General features: G+C 32.5%; 1 protein-coding gene across 13 annotated transcripts in view; it reads right to left on the bottom strand.

Moving 5' to 3' along the window:
- Exoc1 (exocyst complex component 1) overlaps positions 1–16,566 on the bottom strand; it is a 51,708-nt gene that overhangs the window by 18,091 nt on the left and 17,051 nt on the right. For 6 of the 13 annotated variants that reach the window (XM_048784523.1, XM_048784514.1, XM_048784522.1 and 3 more), the window contains 6 exons: positions 16,316–16,448; positions 15,609–15,718; positions 14,684–14,737; positions 9,328–9,477; positions 4,311–4,416; positions 3,399–3,422 (listed from right to left, as the gene is read on the bottom strand). In XM_048784523.1, coding sequence (XP_048640480.1) covers positions 3,399–3,422; positions 4,311–4,416; positions 9,328–9,477; positions 14,684–14,737; positions 15,609–15,718; positions 16,316–16,448 — 577 coding nt within the window. The remainder of the gene's footprint in view (positions 1–3,398; positions 3,423–4,310; positions 4,417–9,327; positions 9,478–14,683; positions 14,738–15,608; positions 15,719–16,315; positions 16,449–16,566) is intronic. The other 7 variants (XM_015482125.2, XM_015482126.2, XM_048784519.1 and 4 more) reach the window with 3 other exon arrangements.

The raw sequence follows: 16,566 nt of genomic DNA, 5'->3' as shown, positions 1-16,566 counted from the left end.
AATTTAATACAGTGGAGATTTAATAGAACAATGTTGTATATTTAGATATTAACAATCTTTGTTCCTTGAAAGTTCCTGAAAGAAATCTCTACTGTGCTAAATAATTTTGTACTCTATCTTATGAAAATTATGTAAGGGATTTAAGACCATTTTAAAATTAAAAACAAATATCGAGCTTAATTACTAATTGTCTTGTGAAAAAGCACATATTTAATACTAACAATCAGGAGATGCGGAAGGGGAAGGTTGAAGGAACAGATTTAATATAAGATTTTGAACTCTTTTAGGGTCATCTGGCATTTCTTTTATTCTAAAACTTTGCTTTATATAATATTTATATATCACTTTTAGAGCTCATCTTGTGAACGATGTTAAACTCAAATTAGAAGTTAATGTGGCGCTGGGGTTGTGGTTCAGTGGTAGAGTGGTCCTCTAGCATGTGTGAGGCACTGGGTTCGATCCTCAGTACCATATAGATATAAAATGAAGATATTGTATCCACCTAAAACACTAAAAAATAAATACTTAAAAAAAAGTTAATATGAAAGACAAAAAAAATAAACCATAGAATGAAACAGGAAGCTAAAGAATATAAACATAATCTAAAATTACCTTAAGAACAGAGAACAATGTGCCAGTTGACACCATCCCTGAACACTTCAAGGCAAAAGACCAAGTATAATAAGCTTTTAGCTTGCTAAACCTGTGATACAGATATCTTCCCAGCCATGGCTACCTGAAGCTCAAAGGAATATGAAACAAAAATCCTGCACATTAAAGTGGCAAAGAGGAATCGCAGTAGAGATAATAGCTAGCTAATCTGAACAGTACTTTCTACTGGTCTTTGGTTACCATTATGCTATGTTCACTAGTTTCAGGACAGAGCCTAATATTTACATAATTTTCTTTTTTTAGTAGCCAATAGTGAATACAGAGTTACTAGTAGTGCCCATTAATTATAATTTGGGGTTCATAAAAATAATCTACGTTATTTATCAGCAATAAGGAGTACTACTCAAGTAAAAATTTTAATGTCTTTAAATAATCCCTAGGAGAATATAAACTTAATAAAGATAGGGTCTTTGCTTGTTGCATTCTCAGTACATATTGTATAATAAGTAATAGGTATTATTATATGTGATTAATGACTAATTATTGAATTACAATTCTAGCCAGCTGTGATCGAGTGTTGTATTCAAGAAGAGTTTTAGCATTAACAAGATTTCTTAGTGGAAAAACAATGATATAATGATTCTGGCACATAATTTTTAAGAATTTATAATATTAAATAGGAGGGAGAATAATAACAAATGAATATATTAAGTAACTGTCATGTAGAAAAAAATGATGGTGATTTAAAAAATAATTACTAAATTTCCTTTGCCTGCTATTTTATTGAAGTACATTTGTAGGCTATAAAGAAAAAAAAAGTACCAAAATATTCATCCTAGGGTAAAAATTCTTTGCCTCTGAGGATATCAAAGTAAACTTACTAATCAAGCTTATTAATGATCTATATAAAGACCTTATCACATACTTTCCTGGCACCTTTAATATATTTTGAATTATTTGAATTAAGTAGATATTAAAGACTTAAGAGTTGCTTAAAAAGAGAAGGATGTTCCCTTGGCTCTTTATAACTATACTGACTATGCAACTTCCTTTTGTTACATTCTATCTCACTGTTCATATCAGAGTTACTAGTAGTGCCCATTTCCTTTTGTTACATTCTTATCAGCAAGTAAAAAGCAATAGAAATTTAAATTTCATTTATAATTACTTAACTTTGATTCACTGAAAAGTTATCTTTCCAAATTTTCAGGTTTTTATTTTAGTTTATAATTATTATTTAAAGTTCATTTAAACATCATTTGGCTCATTGAAAAAAAATCTTTAAAAAAACTACATTTTATAATACAAGGGGGAGAAATGAATGACAGTAGAGGGGGTAGAGAGAGAAGAGGGGAGGGGAGGGGGGATAGTAGAGGATAGGAAAGGCAGCAGAATACAACAGACACTAGTATGGCAATATGTAAATCAATGGATGTGTAACTGATGTGATTCTGCAATCTGTATATGGGGTAAAAATGGGAGTTCATAACCCACTTGAATCAAAGTGTGAAATATGATATATCAAGAACTATGTAATGTTTTGAACAACCAACAATAAAAATTAAAAAAAAAAAAAAACAAAACAAAACTACATTTTGCCTTATTTGGCATTTAGGTCATTTGTATTTAATTTGAAATTTACTTTTTTTTTTTAATGAATGTTTCCAACTAATAAATTAGATCTTTAGAGATGAACCAAACTGTTTTTATCTTCTGAATTATTTAGTTTTCCTTCTTGCCCTCTTTTTTAAGTTTTCCTTCTCTTATAGCTAAGATCAAAATAACTGCTACTGTAGTTTTCTAGGTATCACAAAATTACTCTCCTATTCATTACTTTTTAATAAATACATAGGAAAAATGTAATTCTGACACTTCTAAAAACTATGGAACTGCCTTCTAAATGTGCATTATGTGAATTTATCTATCTATCTATCTATCTATCATCTATCTATCTATCTATCTATTTATTCTGTGGTGCTGGAGATTGAACCCAGGGCCTTGTGCATGCAAGGCAAGCAATCTACCAATTGAGCTATATCCCCAGCCCTAAAAATGTTTTTAATGAGATAATATAAGAACTTCTCAAGGAGTAAGAAAGAAAAAGTTTAGGTTTCAGGTTAATGCACTGATAACACTAAGATACTATTATACTTGATTTAAGTTTATTTTTATTATTTCATTTATTTTAATGTGGCTCTGACTTGTTTTCATATACAGAAGTTCTCGATATAAAATGGTTCACTAACAAGTGATGACAAATATACTTAATGAAACATTAAACATGTAACTGCAATAATAATATGCTCTTTACTCAAAAAAAAAAAAAAAAAGCATAACATATCCACAGTGAAACATTAACAAGAATACACCACTGTTCAAGAACAATTAACCTTTAGGATGAGTTAGCATTTCTGTTTCCAAAAGCCTAGTGTCCCAAGATTCTTATCAGTATCTTTACTAAAGTTTATTATATTTACTGACAAACAATTTCTAATGTCTGGACAGTATAACTAATATATTCATGTATTATTATTATTAATTTTTTTTGGTACCAGGTATTGAACCCAGTGGCTCTTAATCACTGAGCCATATACCCAGCCCTTTTTATATTTTATTTAGAGACAGGGTCTTCCTAAATTGCTTAGGGCCTTGCTAAGTTGCTGGGATTGACTTTGAACTCACATTCCTCCTCCCTCCGACTTCCAAGCCACTGAGATTTCAGGAGCGGGCCACCATGCCCGGTTGGCGTTGTATTTTTTAAATAACAGTGAATACAAAAGAATTACCTCTAAAGACAGTCTTCTCTGTCCCTAAAGAATAGAAACATGTGCTATCAATTTTCGATCAAGTTTACTGGTTACTGAGTTGCTTAGGGCATAGGCTACTTTCAACAAGCAAATGCTAAACTCATTATTCTAAAGGAGAGCTATGCAGACACAGTGAGGAGAAATACACAATGTAGCCCTTTAAGGCCAGGTTTGGACTTGCTTGAATAGGCACAGAATTTCATCCAAATGGAACTCCAGAGATGGATACATGCAAGAGCACAACTTGGCCTCAGCACATCAGGGTTCTTAACTTGATACTTTCACTGGCTATTCACAAATTACGGCTTTTGTCCATTTAAAATATTTAGAAGCAACAAAAAAAAAATATTGCTTTAGGAAAATAAGGCATAATTGGAGGGAAATTTTGGGCATTTTTATAGTCCCTTGACCAGGGGAAAAAAAATTCTTAAACTTTCTCTTTAATTCAAAATAGCCAATGAGAAGTAAGAAGCCAGGAATCACTTTCATTTCTCTGAAAAGAGCAATGACTTAAGAGATCAATGACCTGCGCCCACTGTTACAAGGATCTTCTAGGGAATCAGAAACTGAACTTTCAACATCAGTCTCATAGTCTAATACTTTCTCTACCACACTGTGCTTCATCTTCTCATCAACTGCTTTCCCTATGAATATATATTTTTATATATAGCATAAACACAATTGCTGTCACAAAACCCACAAATTATAGTTTTAATTAGTAAAACAAGTATATATATGTTTTTATGAAACATTTATAAATCAAATGTATTAGATCTCCTCTTTCATTATTTCTATTGTATCTTCTTCCATCTTGTTGAAAACGTCTTAGAATTATGTCATAAATAAACCATTTATAATAGGAAGATAATGAACCAACATGCCTAAGCTTACCAAACTTCTTGCTTTCTTTAGTTGTGCCAGTCATCTTGATCTTTGCAACTTCAAAGAAATCTTTGATTTCTCTTTCATACAGTCGGGATAAATAATCCATGTAATTCTTAAAATAAATGTAACATGTACTTCTTATTAATAAAACATACATAACAATTTCTACTTTTCAATCTCCACCCAATCCCTCATGTTTCTTATAAATTTTTTTTTTTTTTTTTTGGTCAAAAACCTTGATGCATTTAATAGTATGTTAAAAAGTAGGCTACTTTCTTTCACACCTTTTTTTTTTTTTTTTGAACTAGAGACTGAACTCAGGGGTGTTGTACCATTGAGCTATATTCCCAGTACTTTTTATTTTGAGATAGGGTCTCATTATGTGGCTGAGGGCCTTACTAAAGTTGCTGAGGTTGGCCTTGAACTTGTGATCCTAAACTGAGGCTCCCAAGTCACTAGGATTACAGGTTTACACCATTGTACCTGGCACCGTTGCACACTTGAAATATTGTTACAATCATACCTGGCAGAATATTTGAATCAGGGAAATCATGTTTCTGCTGTCTCATGTTGTGATGATAGCACAGTACTTTACTTTGTTAGTCTAATACAGGACACTGAAGTGGTTTTGATGTTTTGCTACGACTGTGTTACAATCCATCTCTAATGAATTGTTTCCTTGGGACAATTTCCTAAGGTCCCTAGGGTCCAAAGAATATGATTCTTTGTGATTCTTCCTCCACATTGCCATATTGTTTGACTGATACACAGTGCCCCTGGCAATGGGGAACATTTAGTTTCACTGAGTCCTTGTTGAACTTGGGGTTATGGCATATATAGATTATTTTCAGTAAGAATTTAGAACAACTCGTTTTCATAATTAATGTGTTTTCTTGAAATGGATTTGGTTAACTGTTCCTTACATGAAAACATCCATTATTTAGCATGCAAACTAATTTTTTTATCATCTCTGCTTATTGTCACATAAAAACACTTATGCCCTCAGGAAGGACTCTTCAACAGTAGGAGGCCAGACATTTTTCCCAAGTCCCAAGTTTAATGCCATTATATCATAGAGTTTGACTAAATTTAAACAAATAAAGAGAAAAATTGTTCCTAGCAATTTTTTAAAATTTATCAAGGAATCTAAGCTTCAACTTCCTGTATTTTCTCAAATTAATATATCATTCTTTAGAACAGGTTTATGTTCCTGCTTTAAAGATCAGGTATAACTTTCCAGAACTTACAAACTATGTAAACATTTGTATATTTTACTCAGAATTCACTTTATTATTTATCTATCTATTTATTTAGTTATTAAAGTTGTAGATGGACAGAAGGCCTTTATTTTGTTATTTTCATGTGGTGCTGAGGATCAAACCCAGTGCCTCACACACGCTAGGCAAGCACTCCTCCACTAAGCCATAACAGCAGCCCCATGGCTATAATTCTTATACATGAAGAATCTGGACTTGACTTTTCATAGCCTTCCAAAAAGGGGGAGTTGTGTACACCAAACAAGTGGAAATAGTTATCAGGATTTAATTAGGTATTATTTCTTAGAAAAGAAACACTTATTTGTCTGTTTCCTTCTTTCTTTTCTTCTTTTATTCCTTTGTTTCTTCTTCCTTTAAACAAAATTTCTGTTTTTGATAATATTTCAGCAACCCAACTTGATTATGAAGGAAAAAACCCATAATCTTCCAAAAGCTCAAACCACAGGGTTAAGTAAGATTCCTGGGAAAGAAGTCAATTTCACTTAAAAAGCTCATTAATATTGTCACTCAAAAATATCCTCGGATCAGAGAATAATTCCATAAATCATCACTAGGTAGGCTCTAGTCTTGTTTACTTTAAATTACATTCATGAATACTGCATTATATATAAAGATAGGACAATAATACTCACTGAGAACACAATTAGGCAAAAAGCTTATTGATTATTTTACTTATTTGAACATTCACTAGGGGACAAATCACTTGTTGGCACAAAACTCTTAAGGAGATATAATTTGTGTTTAATTATTCAAAATATTAATTCTCCTAAAACTTCAAAAGGCAAAGAATTCCAGTACTGTAAATATTTTCCTTAAGATATGTCCAAATCAGAATTCTGCTGAATGAAAACAAAACAGAACAAAACAAAATATAACACAACAGTAAAGTTGTATAATACTTAATAGGCTATTTTTTTTTTTTTGCTATTTTTAAATTTGTTCTAATTATACACAACAGCAGAATGTATTTCAACTCACTGTACACAAATGGAGCATTACTTTTCATTTCTCTGGTTGTACACGATGCAGTCACACCATTTGTACAATCATACATATACCCAGGGTAATGTTAGTCTCATTCCACCATCTTTCCCACCCTGATCTCACTTAAAATAGCTAGCTAGATAAGATATAAATAAAAACCTTAGGAGATGAAAGTTCTTTTTGAAAAGCATTTTTTTAAATATTTATTTTTTAGTTTTAGGTGGATACAATATCTTTATTTTATTTTTATGTGGTGCTAAGGATTTAACCCAGTGCCTCATGCATATTAGGCAAGCACTCTACTACTAAGCTACAACCCCAGCCCCTGAAAAGCATTTTTTAAATTATAATTTAAAAGATTATTTTACAAGATTATACTTTAAACGGGCAAAGGTATTTTAAAGGATGACATATATGTGTGTACGTATGTATATGTCTGTGTGTATATATACATATACATACATACATACATACAAAACACTCTTTCTATAAAGAATATTCTACTATCAAATATGTTGACATCAATGCATTGATATGAAAATATAGTCTTGCCTCTTTCTTTGCATCATACTTCTCATAAATCTCTATCTAACCCTCTGCCTTCTCCTGAAGTATGAATCTAAGATATTAGATAGGAATTATTTTTATATCACAATTTCAATATTCTCAATACACAAAGACAAAACATAGCACTATTCAAATCCAGGACATCTTTTAGGGTCATATTGTTCACACAATCATTAATACAGCTTATGAGCTTAGATTTTATATTTTAAAACTCTAGTTCACAAAAAAAATTTTTTACATATTTCTAAGATTTTTTTTTTTTAATTAAACTGTTCTTTCAACCAGAACTATCCAGAATACCATTCACTATTCATTTATCTGAGTTGTATAGGGGGCAATTCTTTAACTCTATTTTTTAAGAAAAGGGGCAAGATATCCAATTTTAAACTAAAGATTATAGCATAAATGCCAGGAAGTATAGTCGGCTTTCTGCTACAATGGCCATTACTAATCTAAGTCAGATGATATTGTTCAGCAGATCAAAATCCACTGACCCCCACCCTGTCCAATGTCACACCCAGTGAAAGCCAAACCCTTTCAGTGATCTAGTCCCCTTTCAGATTTGCCCAGCTCCCACCTAGGGATCCATCCCCTTACCCACCATGTTCCTTCTCAACACAGCAGGCCTACTATGCCCCAGGGTAATGCAGCATGTCTGGAAAGCTTCCGGCCAGAGTCCCCATTGCTCACCCCACCCCTGCTTATTTTGTAATTTGTGCTCAAATGTCACTTCTTCATGATGCCTTCACTGACTACCCTATTTGACACTGGATCCTTCCCCAAGTCATGACATTCAATTTTAGTTTCTCCACAGCATTTAAGCAGTACCTTCTAACATACAGTATAATTAACTTCTCTAGAATGTACACTGGGAGAAGGTGAACATGTGCCTGTGTCCATCAACCTGACATCTATGTAAGCACATACTAGGTAACTCCATCAATTTACTGAGTGAATATATGAATGGATGCCTCTGCTCTTCCCCAAATGCTAATTTTAGTCACTGATATATACCACTGTCCTAACCTCTAATCCTGTGAAGATTGGTATCATCCTGCTGCTTGTGCCTTTGGAATCTCTCTTTAATATTCTCTTTTTATTCCTACAATCATCTTCCTGGTTCAAGACCTCATTTCATCTGAATATTACATTAGGTTCTTAATTATTTTTCTCCATGCTTGAGGAATGCCATTAGATACTCTAAGTCCCATATTTTCAACATAAGTTCTCACAGCAGAATATGAAATTTCTGCTTTAGTCATGATAAACCTCCTCACTGTCCTACACAGGCACATTTCCTCCATCTTTGCACATTTTGCTCTCACATCTCCTAGATGCCCTTCCTTTTATGTCTTGTTTATTTAATTCCACTAATTATTTAAAACTCAATTGAAGTCTATTATTTTCTATGAAGTTTTCCTACAGCTTTAGTACACAGATTTCCTTCTTTAAATTACTATATATTTAAACTCAATTCAGTCTAACACTTAATTTTTTGCTGACTGTTTTAGGTATGATTTTTTCCAGTCACATTTAAAGCTTCTTAGAGGGGGAGGCTTGCTTGTTAGGCCCCAGGTGCCTGGCAGAGTGGAATGCTTGCTTAATAAAGAGGCACCTTGTACTTCTTACCAGAATATTTTTAAGAGGCAAGTAACTCACCCATCTTCGCACATTTATAAATAAATTTCAGAAAGGAGTTTATTTCTTTCATGAAGAAATTAAATTACAGCATTTAACTAAACTGAATGATGCTTTAGGCTACCGTGTGCCTTACTACTATTTTATAATAAAGTTTGAAAAGGAGCTCTTCTTTATCCAAGTAAATAAAATTACTGTTATCCCTGGTTAATGAGCACTCAACAATTCAATTATTTTCTGCTTTTTTTTTTTTTTTGGTATCAGGGATTGAACCCAGAGATTGAGCCACATCTCAGCACTTCTTAAATATTTTATTTACAGACAGGGTCTCACTGAGTTGCTAAGTGCCTTGCTAAGTTGCTAAGTTGAACTCATAATCCTCCTGTCTCAGTCTCCCAAGCTGCTGAGATTACAGGTGTGTGACACTGTGTCTGTCTATTTTCTTCTTTGCTAAGAACATACTTTAGTATTTCAAACTTGGGGAACTAAACATATAACATTTTGATTCTAAAAAATTACATTCTATACTCAGTGAGTAACTGACATAAAATTCGTACCTTAGTTAGTCCCTCGTATTTTCCATAATCTGTACTCTTTAGCCACTCCATCAGCTTGGCATATCGAAGCAAGTCTCTATGAAATGGATGATGATTGGGTAAAGTCAGTTCAATAGAGTGCTGAGCAAGAGTTGAACTCTGATCATGACCCTGGCATGAACAAATAAAAATAAACATCAGTGACAGTTCAGAGAAACATTGCTAAAATTGAAAATTCTGAACAATGACCAAATGTGGCCAAGTAAAACAAATAGATCACAGAAAAACAGAAACCAAGTACTTACTAGTCTACTTTTATCATCCTGTGTTCATCAACTGAACATCACCAACATAAAATAATGATAAACATGCAAAAATGTTACTGACAAACAAACCATTCATTCCATTTTTTACAGAAGTTGAGAATGAATTAATTTTAATCAAGCTGTCTCTCTCACACTGTATGTTTACTAAGCAAATTAACTTCTTCATATAGACTGCATTAAGTAAATCACCAAGTAGGGAAGTTGGACAAAAAAGTAAAAAACCAAACAAGCAAACAAACAAAAACCCTGAACTGTCCACACTTATCTCATTCCTATTAGAGTCCATAATATTTAAAACAATAGATAAAAACAAACAAGATGCAGAATTATATAATTCTTAATAACAATGGCAGAAAAGCATCACAAAACTGGATGAATCAATTGAAAGGGCAACAGAAGTTCACAGTTTTCAAAGATGTTATATATAAGGTATATTATATACATCCACAATCCCTTTCTGTAATTCTAAAATCCAACATAATATACAGTATGTTACCATATCACTTTTTACAAAATCTGAAAAATTCTAAAAACTGATTCCAAAAGGTTTGCATAAGGAAAAATAAACCTGTATGGATATTCTTTTCTGGATGGCTAAAATAATAACATCTTCCAACAGATCACTTATGTCTAAGAGCTATAAGCTGAAAATGGCATAATTCTCTAAATTTGGAATATCTGAACACCTACATCTTTTCTGTGAAGTAAAAGCTAACAATAAACAAAATTAATAAATAATATTCAGGTATTATCATTGGACTATACTTTTATCTCTATAGTTGCCAAACAAGGTCAGTATAAACATTGTTTTACAGAAAAGTTTTTTAAAAAATATATTTAGTTGTTAATGAACCTTTATTTAATTAATTTATTTATATGTGGTCCTGAGAATCGAACCCAGTGCCTCACACATGCCAAGCAAGTGCTCTCCACTGACCTTCAACTCTAGCCCTACAGTAAAGTTTTTTAATGGCTAATTCAAAAGGATGATCAAGATTCTACAGAATTTTTCTTAGTGACTCAAGGATCAAATTATTTATGTTCTTCTACAACTGTTTATTCAATCTATTAACATTAAATTATACTATTTGGAGTCATATCATTTTCTTTCCTGGAAATAGAAGAATTAATTAACATCTGAAAAGGATTTTATAGTTTACAAAGCTCTTTCACATATATTATTATTCCAAGTTTTCTCAGTATTTTCACATTATGATCATCTGAAAAATTCACTTCTAATATGAATTTAATTGCCTTCAAATCATTACTACTTAAATAGACTAGTGTTCACAAAAAAAGGATAGTTCCAAAATAACTATGGAAAATAAAAAAAATAAATCTTAAATCATAACATATAGAAACTACACATGTAGAACTCTGATGTGTAAATAATTTTATTTTTTGTATATTTAAAAAGTTAAAGACATTCTTTAAATGTTCTTACTATAACTAATAATAAATTAGTAATAATTTATTGATTGCCCACTACCTTGCTAGGTTATCTATATGAAAACCTTGCAATGTATTTTTCTTCCCATTTATTTTTCTATTTCTATTTGATTTTATGTTTTGCAATTCTGGTAATTAGACCAAGGGCCTTATGTATGGTAGGCAAGAGTTCTACTACTGAGCTACCCCCACTGCCCTGTCCTTATTAAAAACTGCTAAAACTCTTTTATATATCATATTTTAAAACTAATCTAAGCCATACATTTTAATAAAAACTCTGTGAATTATAAATTTTCAGTAGTATACATATTACTAAAATTTGTCATTGAACACGTGACTATAGCCAAGCACCATTCTAAGTGTTGAACATAATAAACATATGCATCCTTATAATACCTAATGAGACAGAAAATACTTATAACCATCACTAACATAAGACAATGAAAGCAGCACAAAGAGCTTAACTTGTTCCAGACGCACTTATCTGTGAGGTAGTGGTGTCATGATTTGGAACCCAGGAAGTCTGGCTCTAATGACTGTACCCTTACGTACTTTGCTGTATTTACTTCCTATTGAATGATAAATTCAAATCAAATTTTAAGTAAATTTTCAAGATTTGGGAACTTTTTTGTTTGTTTGACATGTTTATTTTTATTTTCTTCCTTCCTTCATTTCTGGGGATTGAACCCAGGGGTGCTCTACTACTGAGCTACATCCCCAGTCTTTTTCATTTTTAAAAATTTTGATATAGGGTTTTACTAAGTTGCCCATGCTGACTTGAACTTGTGATGATTCTGCTTCAGCCTTCTGAGCAGCTCAATCATAATTCTTTCTAAGCTTTGAACTTAAGATCATCAGTTGGTGTTTTGAAAAATGTGCTTAATGAACAGCTGGGTGTGGTGGCACATAGCTGTAATCCCAGCGTACTGGGAAGCTAAGACAGGAAGATCACAAGTTCAAAGCCAGCCTCAGCAATGGCGAGGCACTAAGCAACTCAGTGAGAGACCCTGTCTCAAAACAAATACAAAATAGGGCTGGGGATGTGGCTCAGGGGTCAAGTGCCTCTGAGTTCAATCCCTGGTCCCCCCCCCACCCGAAAAAAGAAAGGAAAAATATGTGCTTAATAAAACAATTTTTATGAAATCTGATTGAATATTGGTGATCTATAACACATCTATAAAACACGAGGCAAGCACTTTATCAACTGAGCTATATCCCCATCCCTATTACACATTTTTCTAAAAAAAAAAAAAAGTTTCTATAAATAGACATTGAAAGAAAAAATTTCAAACTTAGGTAAATAGCAAAAAATTACAACATCAATTTTTTTCTTGGTTGTTCTTTTAGTTCAGTGTATTTTAGTTAACTTTCATTTCCTCTAAGGTATCTGCATAATCAGTCTCATCATGTTGCTAAAGGCAAAGACATAGAATCATAAGGTCTGAAAACCAAGCATGTATGTGTGTGAGTGGGAGTAGAACAGTTATGCTTTCAAATCTTTCAAAATCCATCCCAAGGATTTTCAAAAAGACATATTCTCCTGAATTTCATTAGCCTTAATTTCACTGCCGGCTTTTAGAAATATAATTTCTGTAACTGGTCTAATTCACCTTTCTAAATACTCAGATCTCTAGTATGCATAACAATTATGGGTAAGAGTCTGTAATTTTAATGGAAGCTGAGTTCATAATATTTAAAACATGTTAAAGAAGCTAGACATCTGTTGAAAACATTACTCATAGTAGGAAGTGAATATGACATAAAGATGCCTTTCAAGTTTCATTAGAGTGTAGTTTTGTGAGAGTATTAATAGGAAAGCTGTATCACAAACAGCATGCTCTGGATCAGTGATTCCCAAATGCAAGATGTTTTTATTAGCCTAAAGAAATAAGAAAAAAATAAAATGACATGAATGAGTTGGTAAATGTGTAAAAAAAATTTTTTTAACACAATACCTTTATTTTACTTATTTATTTTCATATGGTGCTGAGGATCGAACCCAGGGCCTCAAACGTGCTAGGTAAGCATTCTACTGCTAAGCCACAACCCCAGCCCAAATGTGTTAAAATTTTAAAGTCTGAAATTAAGTTCTTTCTATTCTTTTGGTGCCAAAATATCATTTTAAAAATAAGGTGAGTCAAAGTAAGTGGCAGTAATTTATTTTTTTAAAGATCTTTACTAAATAAAATAAAAAACTGGTGACTTGGCCAGTGTCTAAATTTTATTTAATTTTACTGAATTATGAATTTTAAAAAGACCAGGAACCAAAGCCCTGACATAACTGTTGTGATCAACAGATTATTTCCACTGGATTCTTCTGTATATTCATATTTATAAATATTATAATTATACATTTACTATGAATCCATTGCATGGATTCTGTTCAATTCCTACCTTATCTGTGATTCCATATTGAACTCCTTAAATCCTCCATAAACTTCACTTTTGATTAAGCCTCTTTAGCACTTACAACCCACAGTTCTAGCCTTATGTACATCAGTCTTAATTTCTTATAAGCATCTTGAGGGCAGGAGCAATTACTTCTTCTGACACGTGAGTAGCAGCGAGTACACCATAGACTTACAATGAAAATTTGGTGATTGACAAAGAGATATACCATAATATGTTAACCAAGTTTTCACAGCTAGTTTGTCCCCCAATCAGGAATAAAAATTCACATATCATCAAAAACTAGCTAGGTGACCTGGTACGCTGAATTCAATGAATAGAAAAATCTTTTGCACTTGAGACATCTTCTTCCACCTTCCACCTTGCACATCCCAGGTTGTTGCAACATTCTGGTATTTAACATGCAACACTTACATATAACAATACATATTAGGTTTTCAGAAATAGAAAGCATTCAATATAAACAAAGCTATTAGTTTACAAGGCAAAGAAGCAAGATCACAAATAAATGCATGTTATAACAAATAGTTAAGGATATAAAAAGGACTATAGTTTGTTGACTATAGATGTATTTTTGGTATCATCTACAAACATGAATAACATCATTGTCAACACTATCATTTTTAAAAACTAAGGAATCATGAAAATAGATGCTACTGGAATAATAAGAAAAATGTGAATTAGTATTTCCTATGTGGTTTTTAAGTTTATTTTCTTCCTGACACTTTTCAGGTCAAATGAAATGTTGAGGGAGTCTGCTCTGATTTCCCCTTCTATGCTTGGTTAGGTGGTCCTCTGTATGCTCTCAGCACCACCATCACAGAATCTATCCTTCCTGCTTCCTTTCCTGAGACTGTGAGCTACACGAGGATGGTAGGATGAGTCTTTCGTCTAATCCAAGACAGTGTCTGGTATGCATCTCAACCATCTGACAAATAACTACTACGTAAATGAAGGAGGTAGTGAGTGGGTGAAAGAATAACAAGAAGATAGGGAAGCAGAACAGATTAAATGCTTTTTTTGGCCAAAATAAACTCTGCTATATAACATTTAAAAACTTACAAATATAGTTAATGGGTAGCTTAAATCAGTAAGGTAAGTTATAAGCTACAAAGATGCTAAGTTTAGTAAACTTCATATATTTATAAAAATAAAAAAATCAGAGAAGCTTGAGCCAAATTTGATGTACTCACAGGAACCGAAAGAAAGTAGGACCTGTTATAGAGTTGAAGGAGGGCCTGAGTAAACTAATTGGAAATAAAATATAGTAAAGACAATTGTTTTAGAATATTGCAAAGTGGAAAAAAAGTCAAAATCTAATGATTTCAAACAGTCTTTCTTTTCTGGGGCTGAGTATAGACTCTAGGACCTTATGCATGCTAGGCAAGTACTCTACCACTGAGCTATAACCTCAGCCCCAGATGGCATTTCTCAATGAGTAAGGTTACCTTCTAACTTTTTCTACTCAATAACCCTAACAAAGTAAAAGGAATAAGAGACAAAAAAAATCATCTACTTTATTACACCAGATATTAAAATGGCTTTTATTCAAACCCCTTTAAGGTACTCTTAATATTATCAATATATCATTGCCATATCCTTAATTATAACATCCCTTTTCATATAACAAGCCTATCATTTATATAAAGATTAAATCAACTGAAATTTACATTTGAGACAGTCTTTTTTTTTTTTTAAATATGTGTACTATAGAACCTACGAAGAAACAGTTAAAATACTAAATCAAGTTGTGTTCCTCATCTCAAAACACTTAAAAATAAAACAGGTCCAATAGTCAACACATAACAACTTTAAATTTTTATAAGAAAGAATGCCTAAATGGTATATGCAATTAATAAACATAGTTATTTATCTGATTTCTAGAATCAGAGAGCTCCAGCTGAAAGGAACCAGATAATTTACGTAAAAGGGGCAACTGAAGCCCAAAGTACCTCTGTGAGAAAATATGTACATATTTCAAAAATCAAATAAATGTACAAAGGAATATACTATAACATCAACCGAACACATCAAAAACTTTTTTTGTGGGAATTTAAGTTTAAGGTAATATAAGTAAACTATAGAAACATGCCAATTTTAATAATAAATTAAAATTACCTGTTGAACAAAAACATTGTTGAGGTGACTGGCCAGTCTCCGGGCAAAATACTCTCGCAAATCACTGAAATGCTGCTGCTGCTGTTTGACTGCCAGAAGCATGTCATGGCCTGAAATCAGAATAGCATTTCTTGACTGATTCAATGAGGACAAAAGTATTTCCTCAGTTTAATGAAAACATTTCTAACAGTAGTCACATTTAAGTTTTGAAGAATCCAAAGTTTTACTAGCTTATTTATTTGCTTTATAAAAGGTAAGCAGGATTAAAAATAGCATAGCACAGTGGTCCTGCTTCAAATATGGTTTCTAGGACTTCAGCCCAGATCTACTGAATCTGGGAGTGGGGCCTGTCCATCTATCTTAACAAGCCCTCTAGGTGACTCTGATGGATATTCAAGTTTTAGAAGAAGAGCCTAGAAAAATTTTATGTTCTCTGGTATAATCAAAGCATCTATGTTGTGCTGTGGATAGTACTAAAGAAAGATCATGATGTTAACTAGCATCAATGGCGGTCAATAAGAAGGAATTGAAATGAAAAAGCTCCTATGGTCAATAGAAATACCTGGGGATGTAAGTGAAACTTGTCTGAATAGCTAATATGTAAGCCTGAACTATTTGCCTATGTAATATCTTGTCAAAATCTTTATATGAAGCTACCATCTTAGACTCAATTTTTAGTCAGATTTTATCATCTCTAGTGAACAAACCTGGTCGAAGAGCTACATTCATACATTGCAGAAGGGCATCAGCAGCATTGGTGCAGGCCTCAATGCCTCTGGAAGAAGCAAGATCCCCTTCCTGAAGAGCCTTTATATGACCTTTGGCCAAGTCCATATGGTTCTGAAATACATGCAAACATACCCCTTACACATAATTTTAGGAAATTTATAGGCAAGATGCTACTCAATCCTATTACTAGGTCTTTGGAATTCTTTTAAATCCTGCTATCATAAGGAAA

Source organism: Marmota marmota, unplaced genomic scaffold (genome assembly GCF_001458135.2).
Source record: "Marmota marmota marmota unplaced genomic scaffold, marMar, whole genome shotgun sequence".
NCBI lineage: Eukaryota > Metazoa > Chordata > Mammalia > Rodentia > Sciuridae > Marmota > Marmota marmota.
Note: the sequence above shows the minus strand (reverse complement) of the source record. Positions and strands in the feature narration are given on the sequence as shown.